Below are 23,283 nucleotides of genomic sequence, written 5' to 3'. Positions count from 1 at the left end.
CAACAGATCGTGTGGTGAGTGTTTGGAAATGTTTGGTAGGTTCTGTTTATATGGATTTGTGTATGTAAGATTGCATTGTTCTTTTGTATGAGGCTGCATATGGCGAGGCGATGACTAGTCAGCACGGACCAGACTATGACTGGAGGACCTCACCTATTGATCCTCAGGCTGTGTATGCAAGTGGTGGAAAAGCTCATGAAAGGTGAGGACTCTACATATCTTATATTGTTTCATTGGTTGAGTGCAATACATGTATTCTTAATCCTGTTGTGATGTTACTTGTTTTGTAGGTACACAATGTTTGCTAACGTCATCGACTCGAGCCAGGTTAGGGTTCAGCGTGGAGGTTCATCGAGGTCTGCTGCTCGTAGCTCCCGTCGCTCCACTCAAGATCCAGCAGAAGTGGAGCAACTGCGAGAAGAACTTAGGCGACATCAGGATTACTTGAAGCAACAAGCTGCGCAACATGAATATTATGCTACACAGATTCAGCAACAGCAAACACTCATACAAGTAAGTTCAAAAGATAATAGCTTTCACTTTAAGATATGTATTGATTTAAAACGCTGATGTGAATGAGTTCGAAAAATTTGTAGCAACTAGCACAGACCCAAGGGATACATGTCCCGGTGCCCACCCCCACCACCTCCCGTTCATTATCCTTGGTCTTCACCTCCACCTATACCTACATCTCCATCTACCGAACATCAGGTATGCATATTTATCATCATTTAGTTGTTGTTAGTTATATTTTGATGTAACTGAGCAAATGTCATTTGTACATGTATATTAGACCCCTCCAGCTACCTTGCTGACGCATGAACAAGAGGACGGGTTAGACTTTGTCGAAACCCTCTTGAATAGTGGAGGTATCGATGGTGATCGGCGACCGTGAGCTTCCATGTTATTGCGCTCTGATACTTGAGACTTTTATTATGAGTATGTATGAGATATTGTCTTTTATTAGTACTGGATGATGATATTTGTGAGACTTTTGTGATGATGAGACTATGGATGAGACTTTTGTGATGTAATAATTGATGAGATTATGGATTTAAATATTGTTATGTGATTGTGTGTGAGATGTTTTATGCGATAATCTGTTGTGCTATATAGCTGTTGATATATTTGTTATTTTGTGGAATGTGGTGTAAAATATAAACAACATTTGTAATGCTGGTCAAATTAACTTCCTAGAGGCTACAATAAGTCGTAAGAAGTTAGCCAGCTTAACTTCCAAGAGGCTACAGTAAGCCGTAGGAAGTTACCCAGCTAACTTCCTAGAGGCTACAGAAAGCCGTAGGAAGTTACTCGTAGGAAGTTAGCCAGCTGACGGCGCTGACGGCGTGAAACTACTAACTTCCGAGAATCTACTAACTTCCGAGAGGCTTAGCAAGCCGTAGGAAGTTAGCTAACTTCCTAGAGCCCTCTAGGAAGTTAAGCTAACTTCCGACAAAAAATTTTCGAGAGCCAAACTTCCGACGGGATGGCTTAACTTCAGAGAGTTTCGCTAACTTCCTAGAGTTTAGGCCTAACTTCCTAGGGTTTAGGCTCTAGGAAGTTTACTATTTTGGTGTAGTGACCCACACATACAGTGTAAAAGCATGCTTTGTGTTTGTTGGCGTAGATCTGGACACCAAACACCGGAACAGACCACCTAGCGGTACTCTCTATGGAGATACGGACGGTCCACGGAACAGGACCGGATGGTCCACGACCTGGCGTAGGAGCAGCTCATCCTCTGCATACGTCCGGACGGTCCACGCATGGGGCTCAGATGGTCCGCGACACTTGGCTGGATGGTCCGCGACCTGGCGCACTAGCGGCTCCTCCTCTGCGTACGTCCGGACGGTCCGCGCCTGGGACTCAGACAGTCCGCGGCACATGGCCGGATGGTCCGCGACCTGGCGCAGGAGTGGCTCCTCCTCTGCGTACGTCCGGACGGTTCGCGCCTAGGGCTCGGACGGTCCGCGATGTCGCAGAGGGTCTTATTCTTCGCAGCAACCTAGATCTCGCCTCCCAAGAGCGATCCCGTTGGAGAGGAGAGATCCTAGGGTGTGTCTTGGTGTCGGCAGGCCACTCAAGACGTCTCTAGTCGACGTAGATGTGAAGATTTGAGGTAGAGGGAGGCTAAACTAGAGCTACTCCTAATGCATAAGGTAAAAATGAGAAGTAGATTCATTTGTTGTAACCTATCACATGTGTAATCTGTAAAGCAACCATATGAAGCAGTAAAAACGAATATTGTAGGAGCTTCCTACAGTAGATTTCTTAAAAAAAACGAGAACTAGATTTGATTTGATAGATTATGGAGGGTTCAATCGGTCGTAGCCCTTCATCTATATTAAGGGAATGTCTTAACCCGTCATAAATCGGTTCCCGGGTTAATACCATAGATTTAGCTAAAAACTCCAAACCCTAACTAATTCTGCGCACGCGCGGACCGTCCGTGCCACCACCACGAATAGTCCCGACCACGGGTTAAGGCCGGACCGTCCACGAGGTCATTTTATAGGCTCAACATATTAAACTGTAGCTTTTATTATTTGCTAAAGTTTGGTTTTGTACCTGTTGAGCACCAATTTGAGCGCGCGGACGGTCCGGCCCTGAGGCCGGACGGTCCGCGGTCCGGACGGTCCGTGCCTGTGGGCCGGACGGTCCGCGCGTGCGCAGAACAGATTAGGGTTCCGAGTTTTGTGCTACGGTTGTTAGCTAAAAAACATGGGATAAGCTCGGAAATTAGTTTGTAAAGGGTCCAGCCCCCCTCCTCTATAAATAGAGAGATATACGGCCAATTTGTAATCATCAACAATCGAATCAATACAACTTTTATTCGCATTTTATCCTAGGAGTAGTTCTAGTCTAGTTTAGGTTTAGCCTCTCAATCCCCAAATTCTCCGCCTCTCCTCGACTCTACGTCGATTAGAGGAGTCTAGGTCGGCCTGCCCGAGCCTAGACACCACCTAGGATCTCTACTCCCCGACGGGGTCCCTCCCGGGAGCGAGATCCAGGCGCCGTCGGCGATCTTCCGCCGTGCCTGCGTACGTGCGGACCGTCCGGCCCCAGGGCGCGGACCGTCCGGCCGTCAGGCAGAAGTCCCAGCCGCGCACCAGGCCGCGGACCGTCCGGCCCCAGGCCGCGGACAGTCCGCCCTTGCGCAGAGAACACCACCGCGCCTCGCACCAGGCCGCGGACCGTCCGGCCCCTGCGCGCGGACCGTCCGCCCCTGTGCAGAGGGCACCGCCACGGTTCTTGTTGAGTGTTTGGCGCTCCAAAAAAGCGTCAACATACTTTGGCGACTCCGCTGGGGAAAACACATATAGACCTATCAAATCGGCCCTCAATGGCTGGTTCAAAGGATAGCTCTGAGGTTTCCACCGGCAATATCATCACACCGACATGGGAAGCCTTGCCGGCTGAAGAACAGCTCCTGTTCGAGGAGCGCCAGGAGCAGCTGATCCAAGAAGCAAAGGCGAAATTCCTGGCTGACTTCAAAGTGGACAGGAACAACAAAGTCGTTCGGCAACGGCCGACAGATCTGGCTTCGCTCCGACCTACTACGATTACCCCAAATGTAAGTAGCACCAACGAACTCCAATCTCTTAAAGCTTACATAGACGAACATCGAGAACAAATGCAAAATATCATAGGGGTTATGCAAAACGATTGTAGGAGACTAGTACGTGCATTTGATAAATCTAGTGTAGCAAATTTTCCTTCACACGAGTTTGAATTAGGAGACAATACACGTAATACATCGGTTAGAGGTTGTCACGACCAGTCACAACCCCCTTATGGGATGCCGATGGACACGTACCCTGAGCAAACGCAAATCGGCAGTAAACCAGTCGATCTACACATGTCCGGACCGTCCGCTCGCGAGCGCGGACCGTCCGGGTCAGCCACAGCCGGGCCCATTTTTAATGAGTTACCTAGACACGCACCCGAGCCACCACATAGGGCACCGAATTTAAACTACCCAGTCGGACGGTCCGCATACAACGACGGACGGTCCGCACATAATTACAGACGGTCCGGGCCAATGTCCGGACAGTCCGCATATGACCTTTTTGAGGAAGATTGTTACTTGAATCCTCACTCATCCCAGCAACACTCCCAATCACAATATGCAATGCACCAGCCCATTAATTCAAGACCTAGAGCCCAGGAAAGCTTTCCGGCCCCACCTAGAAGGCCGGAAAGAAACGATCAAACATATGAGCCATATAGGGCAAATGGAAATGCACCACGTAGCTCAAACCAATGGGGGGAACGACAACATACTAACATGCAACCAACCCCACCTATGTTTGACCAGAGAGCCGGTGGTCTTGCACCGGCTGCCGTTGATATAGTGAGGGAAGAAATAGCCGGGGCGTTCCGAGATAAGCTCGGAGTAAGCATGATCCCTGGGGGGCAATCATATCGGAAGCCTTATGACAGCCGATTTGATCACCACCCATACCCACAGGGAACCAGGATACCCGAGTTTGCAAAGTTTTCGGGTGACCAAGGAAAGAGCACGCGTGAGCACATAGGCCAGTTCCTAGCACAATTAGGAGAATTGGCCGGCACCGAAGCATTCCGTGTGCGTTTATTTTCATTATCCTTAACAGGGAATGCATTCACATGGTATGCCACGCTCCCTCCTAATTCCATTTTGTCATGGGGAGACTTAGAGCAAAAATTTCATGAACATTTCTTCTCTGGTGATTATGAGCTAGATTTAGTAGACTTAGTGACCCTACGACAAGAAAAGGATGAATCGGTTAGTGATTATATCCGGAGATTCCAGGATACGAGAAACCGATGCTTTCAAATTCATTTAATAGAAAAACAACTGGCGGGAATAGCCTTTGATGGATTGCGCTATTATTTAAAAGAGAGATTAGAAGGCATCCAGTTCTTTACTCTAGCACAATTACATCAGAGAGCTTTGTCTTGTGAAAGCCGAAGCAAAGAACTAGTCAGAACGGTTCATCATAATGTCCCTATAGTAGAACACAATCAAAGTAGTTCGGACGATGAACCAAAGAAAGTTTACACTGCCGAAATAGTTTGGCCCGAGCAGGCCAAATCTTCGGCTTGCTCCTCCTTGCAGTCAGTTCAAAAGGAACGACAGGAGGAGGTTAAGTTTACATTTAATGTCGGCAAATGTGATAAGATATTCGATGAATTACTAAAAAATGGTAACATTAAAATTGATTATATCATTCCACCTGCCGACAAACTAAAGCGTCGCGCATACTGCAAGTGGCACAACTCATTTTCCCATGCCACTAATGATTGTAATGTGTTCCGACGACAAATTCAATCGGCCATTAACGAGGGACGATTGAAATTTCAGGAGGACACGGAGCCCTTCCCAATGAATGTGATCGACTTTAATGGCAAAAGAGTCCTAATTCGGCCCAACACAGCCGATAAGGGCAAAGACAAAGAAGTCATCATCGGCAACGCACGGGAGGCCGATGGAAACAACAAAATTTCTTGCAGGAAAGTGATGGCCGAGAAGACTCCTGATGGAGGGGAGACACTGAAGGTAACCATCACAAACTCCAGCGCTGGGGGGCAAGCACAGACAAAGGGATATGCGCGAGAACCCATACTACGCATCGCGGACGGTCCGGTATCTAGGCGCGGACGGTCCGTAACATCACCGGACGGTCCGAAGCGTTCCGGCAGACGGTCCGGCAACGTCGAAGAGCTGCGGCGACCACGTACCTTCAAACCACGACGACCAGAAATAGGTACGTGGAAAACTAACACGTTCAAGGCAACTGGTCGGTTGGTAAAATCTAGCCCGACCTTTGATCAATTATTGACTAAATATGTGAAAAAGAAGGCTGGCTCCAGCGACCGGCCACCAAAGGGACCTCGCTTACCCACTCAGGTGCGACGGCAGGTTAGGCCGATTGGACCACCACACCAATCGGAAAGGACGGGAGGTCATAATGTCCAATTAAGACCTAACATACCTGCATGGACACCTCCACCAACATATCTACCTATGCCATATTCATACACATACATACATCCACCATACGTCCCAAATCAAATGTGGGGCATGCCACCATACCCACTTAGGATGCCACAGTACCCCGCTTGGGGGGCACCCCAAACATTTGTATTCAATAGGTTGACACCTCCAGTACAAGACCGACTGAGAGCCCCTCAATCTGGTCCACAAGCACAGGCCCAGCAAGATTGCCGAACAATTCGGCCCCAAAGGCTGACTAATCCGGCAGGGGGCATACAGCTACAACCTCCAATAGTACGAAAAAGGGAGACGTCATTAAAATAGGAACGACAGATGTCGTCGTACAACAAAATAACGAAGGGCCAATGATTTTTGGTGAATCGGCCAACACAAACAAAAAAGAAAGTACGACTGTCAATAAAATAGCCGATCCAAAATACTCCATGCCCCGATGGTGCCCATCGGGATTGACACGATCGCAAAAGCGAAAATTACAGCGCCTTAGAGCAAAGGAGAATCAGGAGAAAGAGGCGGAAAAAATATTCAATGACACACATCCGCAGTATCCGCCACCACAAAAGAGATGGAGACCAAAGGCCGTTGAGGAAAATCAAACGGCCATAAAGACAGAAAATAAAACAGCAACTGTGCAGCTCTTTGCAGGTATAGCAGACAGTTCGGCTATAAAGACCGGACCAACCGTACAGGGCGCGGACCGTCCGACCCCTGAGGCCGACTCATCCGCAATAAACCATGACACCTGCAACGACGTGCCGACACCCATGGAGGAAGATGACCTGTAAGGAGAAGACCTGGTCGACCACGAAGCTACGCCAGAACACTTGGAAAATTAGGAAAAGCTAGGTGACGGATTGGTCAGGATCAGTATGATGCCCGACGGTGTTGGGACCGACAGGTCGATCAAAGCTAAAGGGGTCACGTCCGAGACCAAGACCACTGCGTACCATCCTAGTAAGTGGCAAGATGCCTAAGAAAACCGATGTGATAACATCGAGTTAGTTACTTTTGGTTCGCTCAGCTCCACCAAAAGGCAGGGGGCATATGTTGAGCACCAATTTGAGCGCGCGGACGGTCCGGCCCTGAGGCCGGACGGTCCGCGGTCCGGACGGTCCGCGCTTGTGGGCCAGACGGTCCGCGCGTGCGCAGAACAAATTAGGGTTCCGAGTTTTGTGCTACGGTTGTTAGCTAAAAAACATGGGATAAGCTCGGAAATTAGTTTGTAAAGGGTCCAGCCCCCCTCCTCTATAAATAGAGAGGTATACGGCCGATTTGTAATCATCAACAATCGAATCAATACAACTTTTATTCGCATTTTATCCTAGGAGTAGTTCTAGTCTAGTTTAGGTTTAGCCTCTCAATCCCCAAATTCTCCGCCTCTCCTCGACTCTACGTCGATTAGAGGAGTCTAGGTCGGCCTGCCCGAGCCTAGACACCACCTAGGATCTCTACTCCCCGACGGGGTCCCTCCCGGGAGTGAGATCCAGGCGCCGTCGGCGATCTTCCGCCGTCCCTGCGTACGTGCGGACCGTCCGGCCCCAGGGCGCGGACCGTCCGGCCGTCAGGCAGAAGTCCCAGCCGCGCACCAGGCCGCGGACCGTCCGGCCCCAGGCCGCGGACAGTCCGCCCTTGCGCAGAGAACACCACCGCGCCTCGCACCAGGCCGCGGACCGTCCGGCCCCTGCGCGCGGACCGTCCGCCCCTGTGCAGAGGGCACCGCCACGGTTCTTGTTGAGTGTTTGGCGCTCCAAAAAAGCGTCAACAGTACCGTTCGCTTTTATTATTTGCCAAAAGCCAGAATATATATTTTTCATCTCTAGTTAACTCCCTCAGAAAGTTAGAAGCCATTAGCCTTTAGTTTTTTAAAAAATCGGGTCAACAGTTAAAGTTGTTTATTCCAGCTTCTGACCGGCAGAAATTAATTAATCAGCAAACACAAACGTGCCCTAATAATCAGCGACTCTGCAAACGCAAGACTGGCACAGTGATGCTGCCGGTTGAACGGTCTCATCAGGTCACGGTTGTGTGGTCGACCGCAGATGCCGCAGCCGATGATGGTGGCCTCCCATCTCGCCAACAAATATTCTCCAATGTGCACGTATGGCGATCGTCTACCCATGCATCAACAGGTTTCCATGCTCGATCTGTGGTCTGCTTCTGCTACAGGCTACAGCCCACGAGCCACGATTTGCGCATCGATCGATCAAGCCTCTCGCCGCCGACCTGCTGCTGGTCCCCAACTCCTGCCTGTGTGGCTTGCGCCCTGTTTGGCTAGCTCCTCGGTGCTGTTTCTGCATCTGGAATCTGGATACGGCATGCATGGCCAGACGGGCATTAAATATGTGTATATAGTAGCAGCTCACGCGCGCACTGTCACTAAAAAGTGGTGGGCTAGCTCTAGGTAGCTACTATACAGAAGCAACTGTGCAAAAACCACCGTGCATGCCGACTTCTGCGTGCGTGCTAGCTAGGCTACCATGTCGATCGATCGGCTGCCGATCGACGAAAGTGTGTGACGGATGGGCATGGACGATTATTTGTTGTTGTGGCAGCAAGCTACATTGTTCGCTTCTTGTGAATATAATCCAGGAAGTTCCTTCTCCGCCGTGTGTCCATGCATGCCCGTGCGTGCGTGCAGCTAGCCGGATAGATGCGCGCGCGTGACCCAGCCGGCGGGGCCCGGTCGACGTCGAGCTACTAGCTATAGGTGTGTGCGTGTCACCGATGCCGATATGCCATCAGCCAGGGCCATGAAGCAACGACATGCGTGTACGATTGCTGTTCGTGGCAGCCGATCGAGGAGACGACGGCGGCGGCGCGCGCGAGGAGCTAGCTAGCGATGAAGGTGGTGGCAGCACAGCACACGTATTCTTTGTGTCGCAATCCATTAGGACAGAGCTGTTACTATGCCGAGGTCACATCACTTGTTCGGATGCAAATGCAAGTAGAGACGATGCACGAGGACGAGAAGCTAGCAGCAGCGCGCGGGAACTAAAATATTTTGCGAGCTACTAGAATCCGAGCCGGCTTTATGGGCGACAAATTAAAACAGTAGGCCGTCGTCGTCTTTGCGGCTAGGGCAACACGGATTCGCGCTAGCTAGCTAGCTAATTTTGCGTCTAGCTACGTGCCAATAGACAGGATCATATCCAGGTGGATCCATCGACCCATGCATGCATCGATCAGCGCTCTTCAATTTGTAAACCAAATCTATGTACGTAGGGGTGTTTTATTAATTATATATTGATATCGATCCCCCCGCGCGCAGGAGGAAACAACGTTGGTGTATACTCAAGTGCCTGCCAATTAATAATGTCTGGATTAAATGTTTGTCTCCATTATATAGTTATATATATATTTCCGAATTGAACGAAGTGGACGTTATACTTATTTATTTTTGTCCATCCCAGCAAGTGCATGTATCTTGGAAACAAAAGCTGCATGCATTGGTTTTTAGACAGGCAAGTATACTTCACTGTGACCAAGTTGCTGGATCAATACACACGTTATATATGACAACAGACAACTTGAGAAATATGTAGTGCCAATCATATGTGCACATATATATACATGGACCATCACTGTGGGGGATTGTATTCACGGGACGAAGGATCTTCTGCGGTGCCCCCGCCAGCGCCACTGTGGACGGCCGGCGTCTGGGAATTATTGCTGTCTTCCCGCAACTTGGTCCTATAGCGAAGCAATAATGTAATCTTTTGTTCGTCCAGATACATAGCATATGCTACCTGCAAGTGGTCAACTAAGCTATGAACCTATGATCGAGCAGTTTTCTTGTGACATCGTACAACTACTTCCTCTATATATGTTTTTTTTGGTGGGGGAGGGGGTCCATTGCGAATGAGCTAGCTAATGCATATACACATAAGATTTGGATCGGTGATCAGACATCGCAATTGCAGCTGTAACGACATTTACCGTGCTGCATGCGGTCATCTCGACATTTACACGATCTGTTAGCCTTACAGCTTGCAACGACTGCGTGCGCGCCATGGTTGACGAGTTGCGAATGAATGCACAGTGCACATAATAAGATCCTTTGTCTAGGAAAAAAAACCTTTCGCCTGGATTTGCACGGATCTTGCGTCCAGAAACGGCCTGCGACACTGCGCGGTTTCTCACAGGCCCAACGGGTGCGCAACTCACTTCTGCTTCGGCCCACGGACACGACGAATGGGCCAGCCCAGATGCCCGGTCCCCGCATCCCGCGAATCTCGGCCTTCTTCTTTCCCACGCACGACGCGCCAGACGCTTCCAGAGCTTTCCACACCATTCGCTCACGACCACGAGGCACGATCACACAGCACAAGCCTCACCCGGCGGAACACCTCTTCCGAGTTCCAACTCCCAACCGCAGCCTCAGCCTCAGCCTCACACGGTCGAAGCAGAACCCGTGAACACCTCAAACCTCACGGCTCACGCCACCGTCCTCCAGCCCCGTTCTCCGGCGATCCTGTCATTCCAGACGCGTCTCCGCCCCTCTCGGTCCACCACCCCGACGCCGCCACATGTCGACGCAGTCCATTTCGCCGGCCTCTGCGTCCGCGCAGTTCACCTACCCGGCGGCAGCGGCCCCGTCTTACTTCCCCGTGCCCTTCCACCTCCAGAACGCGCAATACACCGCATGGACCGCAGCCGCGCCGGCGGTGCCTGTGTACAACGCCATCTATCCCATGCCCCAAGTCCAGCAGGTATGCGCGAGCTGCACCTTACGATTAGAGTTTCGAGAGCTATGTTTTTGGTAATTCATTTGAGTGGCGAACGAAGTAAGGGTGATCCGTGATCGTGGATTAAACGATGGCCTAGCTATGGGGATGTCTCCACGGGTTGGGGAGAGGACAGCACCCTCTGCAGTTTTGTGTCCTTTTGATGTGGCCATTCTAAGTGAGGGCACGACTAATATACCGTACCAGGTGCAAGCACACAATCAGACATTTTGATCCGTTAGATCTAGATCCAACGGTATGTAGCACTTATACCCTTCCACCACCGCCTGGTATAGCTTTATAAAAAACCTAACAAACCACAATTGTAATACTCCTATCTTCTATCTTTTCCTCTTGGTTAGACACCTAGTACATAATAAGTACATGATAAAATCGTGTGATTAGTGATGGTCATGCCACTAAATATATTGACACTTTAGTTATATTATTATCCTACTTTTGATAGCGATTGATTCTGACAAAGATCCATCCCAATTCAGACATCTCATCTAGATGCAAAATGTTCGGTGGAAACTGAACAACTGATCCTAATTCAGATCCATGATGCCTTTACAAAACTATTTCTGCAAGATAACTTAGGTATGCAACAAGCAACCTGTGGGGTTAGTGCTAATTCTTTTCAAGAACCATTCACATCACATCTGAATGAAATGAGGGCTGCAGTATTGGTTTTACATACTGTCTCCACTCCAAGAGAAATAGCTATTGTCATGTGATATATTTTCCCTGCTGACACTTGACAAGTTAAAAGTGCAAGTTTTGATTCAATATAAGTGAATTATACCATTGCTTCATAAGATCTTACATGTTCTAAGTATCATTTTTTTATTCCTTTGTTTATGTTTATGCTGCAAGTATATTTGAAATATGGTTTATGCTGAAAATATTTAGTGACTTTATCTTCTATTGTTTCGTCTTCCAGGCCCAACAGTTGTTCCAAAAGGACTCGAAGATAATTACTCCTGAAGCTCTAGCTACTGTTAAGGCTGCTATTGCAAATAGTGAGAAAGACAAGAAGGTTGATGCAACAAAAAAGGCAGTGCCTCGAAAGGCAGCTGGGCAAAGTTGGGAGGACCCTACCTTGGCTGATTGGCCTGAAAGTAAGATATCTAATTCTCTATTATCTTTTTTCACAATGTTTTGCAAATGCTCCAATTCTGTGGGTATGGAGTCCTTAACATGGCAACGTTGTGGTATTTTAGCTCTTATTGCTCGTTGCCTTGCAGACAACAACCATGAGAAAATGTCAGTCTTACAGGCAAGGTCTAATGCTCTATCTATTATGCTTTGATCTGAAACAAATTGCTCTTTTTTCCCTTTCTCTAAAGGTGCTCAAGGATGTGATGAGCCCAACAGATTGCCACACGTGATTTAGGTGGGCTTGCAGATGATTACTGAACGTTTTCAAAGTACCTAATTCCTGTTTACCTGATTTGTCACATGTAGTTGAATATTGTTTCATGTACCTTTATTAATCTTGGGCATGCTTATGCTGTTGTATGAAATGCTATATTCTTCTTGTGATGTTTGATGCAAACGTATGTGTAGGGTTTGAATTTCTTTGTGCATTACAGGCACACACCCCAACTGCTATGTTCCCTCCATTACTTAGTTCGCCATAAGAATGGCGGCATACTTGTTCTGTCAATTGTTGGTTTGTTGGCTGTAGGAACGTTGTCTTGGCTGCTTTCTTCATTGCTCCTCCCCTCTTCAATGGTTGATTTAAGTTTGAATGATGTCCATCCACCTACCAATATTTATGTAATGTCCACAATTTCTAAGATGTGCCATATATGTCTTTTTCATAAAAAATCACTATTGTTAATTTTGCACCGTTTTGGTCAATGAATTTCTTTAAGTATTTAATAGTTATTCTATAATTGTTTTGCTAGCACTTACCTGCTCGGTGGCCACAACTTCAAGTTTTGAGTTGCACTACTAATTCATTTGTGCATTGATAATGTGATTCTACCTTGTAGTCTTCCTGATGACAATTCAGTTAGTTTCTTTAAGGATACTTCAAGTACCCTCATTCACAATTGCTTGATCTCTCGCCTACAGATGATTTCCGTTTGTTCTGCGGTGATCTTGGAAATGAAGTGAATGATGATGTTCTTGCAAAGGCATTCTCAAAATATCCATCCTTCAATATGGCCAGGGTGAGTTTGACATTTTCAAAATGCCAAGGGTAATTGACTTTTAGTGGAGACCAAACCCAAGCCTTGGCTCCACCCATGGCTACATTGTTCTTATTTTCTACTCTTCCTAACAGTTGTAATCTTCTTCTTTTTTCATTAAGCCAATGTTGATGTCTTCTGTACTAGGTTATACGGGACAAGTGGACTGGTAAAACTAAAGGATATGGTTTTGTTAGTTTTGCTGATGCGTCTGATCTTACTTCTGCCTTGAAAGATATGAATGGTATGAATGAATACTCGCCCCTTTGATGCATCCTTTGGCTACCAGTGGTACTGCAACTTACAGAACTACGAATCATGCAGGTAAATATGTAGGAAATCGGCCAATCAAATTACGGAAGAGCACATGGAAGAACAGGATAGACTTAGAAGCTTTGGAGAAGGGAAAGGTTAGTTCTTATGGTCATATCATGCATTCATGCGTTCCTTTTATACATATGAGTGCTCAGCTTGCTCATGTGCATTTTGCTAATTTTCTGCAGACCCAACCACAGAAGAAAATCAAACTGCAGAAAAGAAGTGTTCTTCACAAATGAATCTGAAAAATTCTGCTCGTTCATCGTCTGTCAGTATCGTTTGGGAAAGCTGTCTGAAGCATTAACAGTTTTACTTAACGTCAGATGTGTAGGACTGATGGTCACCAAGTTCCCGGTGACACTGTATACAATCGCAGACGCGATGCTATGTTGGTGATTGAACAGGTGTAGCCGAATAGTTGGATCCAATAACTTCACCTGTAGTGTAATGGTCCAATTTTATCATGGGAACTGTAGTTCTAAATACTCCAGTGACCAGTGCTATTGTGGTGAATTATTCTGTGATCTTTATTCATAAATATTCGTGGGTGTTGGCCTGTTTGAATCATAATGCTAATGGTAGCTAGCTAAGTGACAAGTGCTCGTATTCTGTGATTTTGTTCAGAAATTATGTATAATATATACCCCCTCCGTGGTTGCTCCAGGATTCACTAGTGATACTAATAGCTAATTGTTATTGGGCTATTTGGTGAACATGTCACTGGGAGGTTGGAATCAGTTAATGCATGTTACTTGCTAATAGTCAGCAGTCTCCCTGCTAAATTTGGTCTCTAAATACATATTGGCACCAATTAAATGATTATGTCATCTAGATGTTCTCGCTCAACTGTGTTGGAAGTGGGCAGCTGGCTGAGCCACAAAGTCAATATGGGTAGCCTACAAGTGACACGATGGTCCTGCTGCAATGGAACACCGAATTATGATTTCCTGCGGCATACTGGGTAGCATACAAGAGAATTACAGCACCAGAGTTCCACATAACCATAGGATTTGCTGTAACACAGGATCGAGAGTTCGGTAACTAAATTTGTTGAGTGGTGTCAATTCTCTGCGTAAGTAGCCATGGTCAATCATGCTGACAAATTATTACCATCTCCTAAAGTTTTTCAAGGGGGAGATGGCTACGGGAAACAGGTATACCCTCGGCAACACTTTGAGTTTCGTAAGACATGCTTATTTTGTTGTAATCAGCATGGAGATTGATCTATGAAGCCTTCAGATCATCAAGACCGACGCTCGCCTGCAAGAATTGGGAGAGACCATACCAGAAAGTTGTTGTTTAACAAGATACCCAAGTTGCAAAACAACTGAAGCTTAAATTGGGAGAGACCATACCAGAAAGTTGTGGTTTTCTTTGAGGAAAGGAGAGAAGGTCGTGCAAAATTTCTCAATATCTGCATTGATGTCACCGGTTCCACTAATGACCTCCATAAATTTCTCTCTATTAGGAGCAAGCTTCATTGCCACCTGCGATCACTCATATAAGTAAATCAACAAAATGAAAGCACAAATAAAAGAGAGATAATGACTAAAAGCATGCAAACTATCTTAAAAGATCAGGAATGAAGCAACAGTTATTAAAAGATCAGGATTTCATTAGACATTTGTATTGGCAAAGCTCAAATTAAGTGAATGACTATTTGTTGTTTGTCGTAATGTCGTCTGTAACTGGAAATTGTACAAACACATGTTTTAACTTTTTAGTTCCTCTTCTATTCTTATTTGATTTTTTTCAAGAGAGCTTTGACTTCTATCTGTCTAAATAAAAAGGATGCTGCTCCCCTGCATCGGAGAGAGAGTGAAAACTGGATTGAAGACTTTGGATTGGTGAAGCCATAGACAAAAAATTGGATGTGACAAGAAAATATTCTTGAAAAGAACTTTTCAGACTTAAAAACAAGTCAAAGCTGTTCTTCAGTCTATCATGCAATGATGCCTAGCTATTCAGGTTGGCAATCCATGTGAAAACTAGACCTCACATTTCCAGAATTCATATATTGATTATATTTTGAAAACAGATTGCCTTAGGCTTGTTTGGCTGTCCTCATATTCACCTCAGTGCACGTGCGTTAGAGTGAACTAGAGTGGAATTTAGTTATTTTTTAACTTCAATCCATGCATGTGGATTGATGTATATACAAGTGCAACCAAACAAAGTCTTAGGCAGACCTTATTTAGATACTCTTATATTTACATCAACCCACATGTGTTGAGGTGGATTGTAGTGTAAATTAGTTGAAACTCTATCTTAATCCATCCTAACACATGTGGATTGAGATAGATACGATTCGAGTGTATTTAGTTTAAATTTCATCCTAATCCATCACAATATGGATTGAGATAGATATGAAGATATCCAAACAAGGCTTTATGTGGATGGAATTCCACCACTTGTATGGATCATTATAGAGTGAAATATCCTACCGTAAAACTAGAACTGGCAAGCCATCCATGAAATTTCTTCAAAGTCTTGGTGTATGAATCAGTGCAAGATTGACCCATGGTCCAGTCTGGATGCTCAAGCAGGTTACGAAACAACTCAACAAGGAAGTCCATGGCCCTGACATGTGAAATTTTGAGTAAACAAAAGTCACGTACTTGGCATGATGATCAAGTTGCAATGAGAAGTGACAAGAAAAAGAAACTAAGTACCTCGTCAGCCACAGAAGCCCATTTGTGCAGCTTGAGGAACCTTTTGCGGTCTTGTTTTGAACTTCTTCCTGAACCATGCTGTACAAGTGTTCATACTTTGATGGTTCTGAAGTATACTTGTTTTCCAGTCTCTGACAAAGAGGATCAAGTCAAGTGAAATTAAAAAAAAAACTTGAAACTCCGAGGACTCCAGAAGTGACAAATGAACTAAGCAAGAGGTAGAACAGTCTAAAGTAGCTATTGATATGAATTATCACAGTACAGATAACTGGAAGACAACATTAATACCACTGCCATCTATATACCAGCATAAAAGAATGGAAGGTAACCTATGGATGATACTAGTATGATAGAAATTATGCAGAAAGATTTTCTTACTGTGATATTGCCGCCGATATCACTCTTTACAATTGCCATAGCACCTCCAAATTTATCTGGTCCATAAAAGCAGGGGCTAAAGGGGCAAGCAATGAAAAACTGTTTATTGTTTAAGCAACACAAGTGCACCTCAGCATAAAAGAACACAGAACCACAGTTTTAAGACTCAACGATTTGCTCTTCCGCGGTTTAAGACAACATCGAAGCTAGATTTAAGGATCAACAAAAATATCGCAAAGATGTGTGCACAAAATTTGCAGCCATCCAAAATTCCAAGTTTATAATAAAACATGAGACTTTTACTGAATCCTGCATTAAACACCATGGTGGTTTAACAGAGAGTGTAAAAAAAAGCTTTTTGCATCTCTAAGGTGGCATAACCATCAAGGATAATTTGTCTTAGCTATAAGAAAACTTGTTTAGACGATTAATCTATCACGTGTCTTGTGAGAATAACTCAAGCCCATCCATTTCTCCCACACGACCACTGAACTTCTGAACTAAAGCATGGTACCGATTCACAGATTAAGTAATGCAGCTACTGCTACTCAAAATTTCAAAACCTCATGCAGTTGACAGCGAAGCAAATGAGTTACCGAGGACAGGCAATATTTGCTTGCAGACATCAAGGAAGGGCTTGGTGAGAATGACTCCGTTCTCTGCCTTGACATGCTTCATCGCTTCCAAAGAGGGGGTGAACACCGTCTGTGCCATCTCTGAACCTGCAAGAAAGTATATACATCATCACAGCAAATAGATTATGCTCGCTGAGAGGAAGGATACCCCCATTTCTATTATTTGCATAACAGAAATACAGTTAAGTCTTAGAAGTAACATTCAGAACAGCAAAAGAAAACGCTGCAGATGAACAGATACATCGCAGACACTAAACCTAGACAAAAGGGTGAACTACTGCAGATGAACAGATAAATCAGGTATTGACCTGAATACCCGATTCAAGTTTACCAATCAGAAAAAAAAACATGCGTCAGCAACAGCAAGCGCGGTTTAACCTCCCAAAAGGTCACAATACATCTTCCTAGTTTCCGGATTTAACGTTCACGCAGGAACCAGATCATTACAACCCAAAAGTCAACAGGTTTTCAAGCTCAAATAGTCTCCATTTATGAGCAGCCTCATCAAAACGAAAGAATCCAGCAAGTTGCCCACACATGATACACGTCTAAATCTCAATCACCCAGACGGCCTGCCCCAACATGCACCAGATTCAAACTAAACATACAACTTCTGATCTCTCACTGAATATTTGGATGTAACCACGAAATCCATGGATCAGAGCTCCACGGACTAAACACAGAACCACTGAACCAGCGTGGCCGGATTCAGAACTCCACTAAGCTCACGACATATGTACGCGCTAAGCTCGCGTCATGATCTGAAATCATACACACAGTCAAGAGTGATTGCGAACTGACCGTTCACGGATCTCGCAGCGGAATTCCCCTTCTTGCAACACGGCTTTCCCTGTCGGCGAGGACACTGCAGGAAGGACTAATTCGGAGGACACGAATATATATCCCCTTCTTTCACTAGCGGCTAGTGGCGAGAGAACGAATACCAACGCCATACCGATTTTTTTACGACGGAATCTCTGTGCCCCGATCACACGGAATCTCTGTGCCCCGATCCATGTGGCTCCCAAACCGAGGCGAAGACGAAAGCTAACACATATACCACACCGTGTAAACAGCTAATTTGTATGGACCGTCTAAATAGCCGTATAAAGTACTATTTTGTATTGTATATTATACCGTTTGCAGAGTAGAATTTGAAATAGGAAGTGTGATAGAAAGTTTGCTAGAAATAGTCTTAGGCTTTTTTAACAGGTCTCGTGTCTTGTCAAGCACACGAAAAATAGAAAACCACTGTTATTATAGCACAATCCAGTAGATCGTGAAAGTGGCTACGAAAAACGATATCCCCTTCTTGCGTCCCCTAAATGTGGGCTATCTCTCTCTCCTCTCTTTTTCACAATCTGCTAGAACCAATCGCTTCCACCCATGTGTATTCGCGCTTGCGGACGCACATTCTCTCTGTCCGCGCTCGAGAGCCGTGACGGTCTTACGCCATCTCTAGCAGATTCTCTATCCAATTTTCTATCGTATTCCCTATTTCAAGCTTAATCTGCATACAGTGTCAACAGTGTTATCTACAGTATCGTGTCTACTGTTTTACACGATCCACCAAAGACAGCCTTAAGAGTTAGCATCTACAGAACACAATCCAAATTCCACCCTTAATATCCTCACTAGAAAGAATGGCGCGACAACCTTTGATAGGCCAGCTCCTCTCATCTCTCCCGAAGACAATCCAAATGCTACCACCACTAAGGGTTAGCTCAATTGAGGGGAATATTCTAGAAAATAAAATATGACCAAACGTAAGGATTCAAAAAAGGGGAGAGAGTTCCTCGCTGATTTAGTGGTGATGGGTACTCTAGATGCCATCCTAAAGATGAATTGGTTACATAAGAACCAAGCCACAGTTAGTTGTGACAAGTGGACAGTGAAATTGGTATCCCCATCCGGAGAAGAGAAAATAACTGAGCTGATCATGCCTAACCCAAAGGAAGGAGCCTGCCACCAGATGATTGTTGGTAGTAAGGAGGCCAACCCACTCGAGGCCATCAAGGTTTTGTCAGAGTTTTCTAGATGTGTTACATGAGGAGTTACCGAGCATGCCACTTGATAGAAAGGTTGAGTTCGCCATAGAGCTTATCCCTGATATTGCCCCCATTTCTAAGATAACCTACAGAGTGTCGGGACCAGAATTGGTGAACTCAAGAAGCAGATTGATAAACTATTAGAGAAGGGTTTCATCAGACCAAGTACCTTTCCTTGGACCGCTCTAGCCTTATTCGTAGAGAAGAAGGATGGAACCAAGAGTATGTGCATAGATTACAGAGCTTTGAATGAAGTTACCATCAAGAACAAGTACCCCCTACCAAAAGGATAGAAGATCTATTTGACTAGCTCAGAAGAGCAGTGTTTTCTCGAAGATAAATCGGAGGTCAGGTTACCATAAGCTTAGGATCCGATCATCAGATATACTGAAGACGCCATTCATCACCAAGTATGAGTTATATGAGTACACAGTGATGTCCTTTGGTCTGACGAACGCACCAACTGTCTTCATGTACCTTGAAGGAAATGGGTGACGCCTAAGAGGGGGTGAATTAGGACTTCTAAAACTTTCACTAAACTAGGCCACAATTAAATCCCTAATGGAGCGCGATCGGTGAGTAAGGACTTTCACCTTTTTCCTCTTCGGCGCGGGCTCGCTTGCAGCAGCTGAAGCATCATCTTTCTCGAAAGTTACACTTTTTCTTTTTTGCCCCCGTGACGGGTAGCGGTAGTCAGGGTACATGAACCCAATAGCATCAAAAACTCTGTTCAATCTCTTCTTTTTCCGGCTTCCGAAGGCCGCAGATAGCTCATTATCTTCCGTTTTGGAGTACGGCCCAAGCAGTTTATCACTTGTAGCTTCGACACACTTTAGCCAATCGTCGTCTGGCTCAATAAATTGGTCTCCAAACCTGAAGGTATATTTTAGTCGAACCAAACCACCTTCGTGGGGGTTGCTGATGGCCTCTTTCGGCATCTCCCAATTGACTACTAATGGCCATATCCTATAGGCCACGTGCTCTTGGACTAAGTCCCTCGTCCCGATGAAAGAACAAACTATGCCAAAGGCCTTTCGGCATTCTTCGGCTGCTTCATCAATTTCTACCTTTGGTTTCCGGAAGCCGAAGCGCTGCCAGATAGGACGCATGATGATCTCTTTAATATCCTCCCGTACCTTTAAATCATTTTTCACATAGAACCATTCCTTCATCCAGTCTCCGGGCCATCTCTTCCGAAAGGTTGGCACGGGGCAGCTTGACCCAGAGCGAGCAACGAAGCTATAGCAGCCAAAATTGTTATGATACTGCTATTTACCCCAGGGCTTCGTCTCATATAAAAGTTCGTGCATACTGCAGAAACTTTTTACACTTGGCTCCAAGCCCTGACTCCTCACAGCCCATACGAAGATTCCCATTCTTATGATGGCTTCGGGAGTAATCTGGTGAAGAAAAATCTGGAATATCTTTAAAACCTCAACCACAAAGCTGCTTAGGGGGAATCGAAGCCCAGCCTTGAAGAAGCTTCGGAAGATCACGACTTCATTTTCTTCGGGAGTAGGAGAAGTCTTGTCTCCGTTGTCAGCCCTCATAATGGACACATCTCGAAAGTATCTTCCCCTCATATTGTCGAGATGACTTTGTTTAATAGTTGATTTTTCGAAAACTACATGACTTGGTCGCCAGGGTCGATCTTCGGAGTCTTCCCCGCCACTTTCCACGTCATAACTGTCGCTGTCACCGGTGTCTTCAGATAAACCTTCTAAAATCTCCCTAGTAATCTTATCTGTATTTGTCTTTGCTATTGATTCAATAAAGCCAAGATTCTTCTCCTCAGAAAGGCTCAGCTTCGTTTCAGCAACAACTTTTTTATCTTGAGACATCTTCGGAAATGCTGAAAAAGTGCTCTCAAAGCCGAAGCTAAGAAAATTTAAAAAACCAAGCAAGTGTTGGTGCGCAAGAGCTAAAAATCGAGCAAGCAAGAGCAGATGGCAAAAAAACGTGCCAAATGAGCTCGTGGTGTGCTCTTATTTATACGCCTAGTACGTTGAAAACAGGAGGGCCCCGCTTGTCATTGACTGTTGCTATTCTAGCAAAGGGAAGGTGTTTTTTCGGACCTTCGGCTTAGGGCCTTCGTCCATATCGCAATCTGAATTTATCATTCTAACAAATTAATATTGCGAGGGGCTACTGTTGGGGGCCTTCGGCTTCCGAAGGTCCTCAAAAACATGATTTAACAATGTTTCTGGAGTATAATACATGAACAGGTACCTTCAGACTTGGATCAAAACCACAGTGTGAAGAAGTACAAGGAATACGAAGGATGATGCAGAGCCGAAGCTATGTGCAAGGGAGCTTCGGCATGATAGCAGAAAAGGAAACCGACTTAAAGATGAAAAGGCTATTTAGACCTCGATGGATTACTATAGAGTTATTAGCAAATGTAAAGGGCATGGGTGTAATTTTACATGGGCTGCGTCCCGTGCCTATAAATAGATGAACAGTGCTCCCGTACTGTTCACGCTGACTTGGCATTTGCTTTTGCGTCACGCTTGTACTTTTACCTTCTATCAAGCCGAAGGTACATTTGTAATTTGTTATCATTTCTATTTTTCCATAATAATAAAATAGAAATGAATTGATAGTAATACATAACTGTTTATGTTATCTTTTATATTTCATATGTTTCCTTCTTCATTATTTGTATGTTGTATTTATGAAGGTACGTCCTTCATAACCTTTGTCCAAAAATCATTATCTCTCAAGGGAAATAATGCTTCGAAGGACAAAGGACTTTAATGTTTAACATTTTCTGTGTTGCCTTGTTCTTAACTCATAGTATTTGAGAACAAGTCCCCAACATATAGATTCCTCAATGGAAATGAGATGAGATTGGGATGGACTTTATAGTTGGTATACCTCGAATCCACGGGGAATTGGGGATCAAGGCCCCATTTCCATCTCTACTGTCACCATCAGAGGAGCCAGAAGGTTCGAAGTTAAGGGCAAGTTAGCACCTCAATATGTTGGACCGTACTAGATTCAGACAAAGCATGGAGAAGTGGCCTACCAGCTCAGTTTACTAGAAATTCTGTCAGCAGTGCACGATGTATTCCACATGTCTCAGTTGAAGAAATGTCTAAGAGTGCTAAAAGAGCAGTTGTTAGTGGAGGAAATGGAGGTCCAAGAGGATCTTATGTACATGGAGATGCCAACATAGATTTTAGAAACAGCAGACAGAGTCACCCGAAGGAATACCATCAGAATGTGCAAAGTCAATTGGGGTCACCACTCTAAGGATGAAGCAACCTGGGAACGAGAGGATGACCAGAAAGCCAAGTACCCCAAACTCTTTGTTGCCTAACCTTGAATCTCGGGGCGAGATTCTCTTAAGAAGGATAGGTTTGTAACACCCTGAATTTAGGGGTATAAAATTTATTTCCTAATACCCACAAAATTCAGGTGTTACTCATCTTTTCTCTTCTCTCTTAATACCCATTTCCCTTTCTCTTTAGAAGGAGAGTTATTATTTTCTTTGAATATGTAATTATATTCTAGTAGGCAAAACCCAAAAGGAGTATGAAATGTTGCATCATGCTGAACCACAAACTTTACCTTTGTTTGATGCATATGCTTGAGATGCTTTCTTTTGAATTTGTCGCATGGTTGAATCTAAATCCAAAAGAGAAATAAAAAAAGGAAAACAAATTTTAAAAATAAAAGAAAAAGGGAAAGAGGCCCGAAACCCCTGCCTAGCCAGCCTTTCGGCCCATTTAGGCCCATCCCCGTGCTCGTGTGTTCCCTTCCTCACTTGCTGGTAGCTAGGCCCCGCCTGTCAGCGCCCGCGACTGTGGCGGAACTGCCCGGATTATTCCGACTTAAGTGCCTAAGTCCCACCTTAGAGGTTAGACCACACTTAAATGGGAATAACCCGTCAATCCCTCGGATCTAGTCCGACAAGGCCACTGACAGGATCAAGTATCATAGTCTCACTCGATGGTGAGTCACAGAGCAAATACAATAAAGCATAAAACCCTACATTAAGGAGTATTAAATTATTACATCACCATTGGAGTTTTGCAAAAGAAGTCATCATTGTTCGAAGTGCAGCGGAATAAAACTAACGATAAATAAATAGAGAGATGGGGAAGCCTGTCCCATCACTCCTCATGCTCCTCCTCAGCCGAGGCGGGGTCCCACTCGACAGTCCAACCCGGTGGCAAGATGGACGGCCAAGTCACTCCAGCAACCATGTCCTCCAGAGAACCTGTAAAAAATTATGCCACAAGCAAGGCTGAGTATACTAATACTCAGCTAGACTTACCCGGTGTGAGGAGTCTACTCCTCTACCTCT

General features: G+C 45.3%; 2 protein-coding genes across 5 annotated transcripts; one reads left to right on the top strand and one right to left on the bottom strand.

Moving 5' to 3' along the window:
- Positions 1-10,349: 10,349 nt before the first annotated feature.
- LOC100217290 (uncharacterized) lies at positions 10,350-13,804 on the top strand. Its single transcript, NM_001143640.1, has 7 exons — positions 10,350-10,707; positions 11,666-11,843; positions 11,946-12,001; positions 12,805-12,902; positions 13,068-13,164; positions 13,245-13,330; positions 13,424-13,804. The coding sequence occupies exons 1-4, from the start codon at positions 10,525-10,527 to the stop codon at positions 12,844-12,846; spliced, it is 459 nt and encodes a 152-aa protein (NP_001137112.1). The 5' UTR covers positions 10,350-10,524; the 3' UTR covers positions 12,847-12,902; positions 13,068-13,164; positions 13,245-13,330; positions 13,424-13,804.
- A 257-nt stretch (positions 13,805-14,061) lies between these two features.
- On the bottom strand, positions 14,062-18,010 carry LOC100283524 (pleckstrin homology domain containing, family A). Of its 4 annotated transcripts, none has more exons than NM_001365195.1 (8): positions 17,879-17,993; positions 17,725-17,788; positions 16,885-17,010; positions 16,289-16,344; positions 15,911-16,041; positions 15,683-15,818; positions 14,594-14,725; positions 14,062-14,498 (listed from the first exon to the last, which is right to left on the bottom strand). In NM_001365195.1, exons 3-8 carry the CDS (start codon positions 17,000-17,002, stop codon positions 14,463-14,465), a joined length of 609 nt encoding a protein of 202 aa, NP_001352124.1. In that variant the 5' UTR covers positions 17,003-17,010; positions 17,725-17,788; positions 17,879-17,993; the 3' UTR covers positions 14,062-14,462. The 4 variants fall into 4 exon arrangements, with proteins under 4 accessions (NP_001352124.1, XP_008677298.1, XP_008677297.1 ...); XM_008679076.3 differs by having other exon boundaries at positions 14,156-14,498; positions 17,725-17,800; positions 17,879-18,010; XM_008679075.2 differs by having other exon boundaries at positions 14,156-14,498; positions 17,725-18,010.
- Positions 18,011-23,283: the final 5,273 nt, after the last annotated feature.

Source organism: Zea mays, chromosome 4 (genome assembly GCF_902167145.1).
Source record: "Zea mays cultivar B73 chromosome 4, Zm-B73-REFERENCE-NAM-5.0, whole genome shotgun sequence".
Lineage (NCBI taxonomy): Eukaryota > Viridiplantae > Streptophyta > Magnoliopsida > Poales > Poaceae > Zea > Zea mays.
This window is presented reverse-complemented; position numbering and strand designations above follow the sequence as displayed.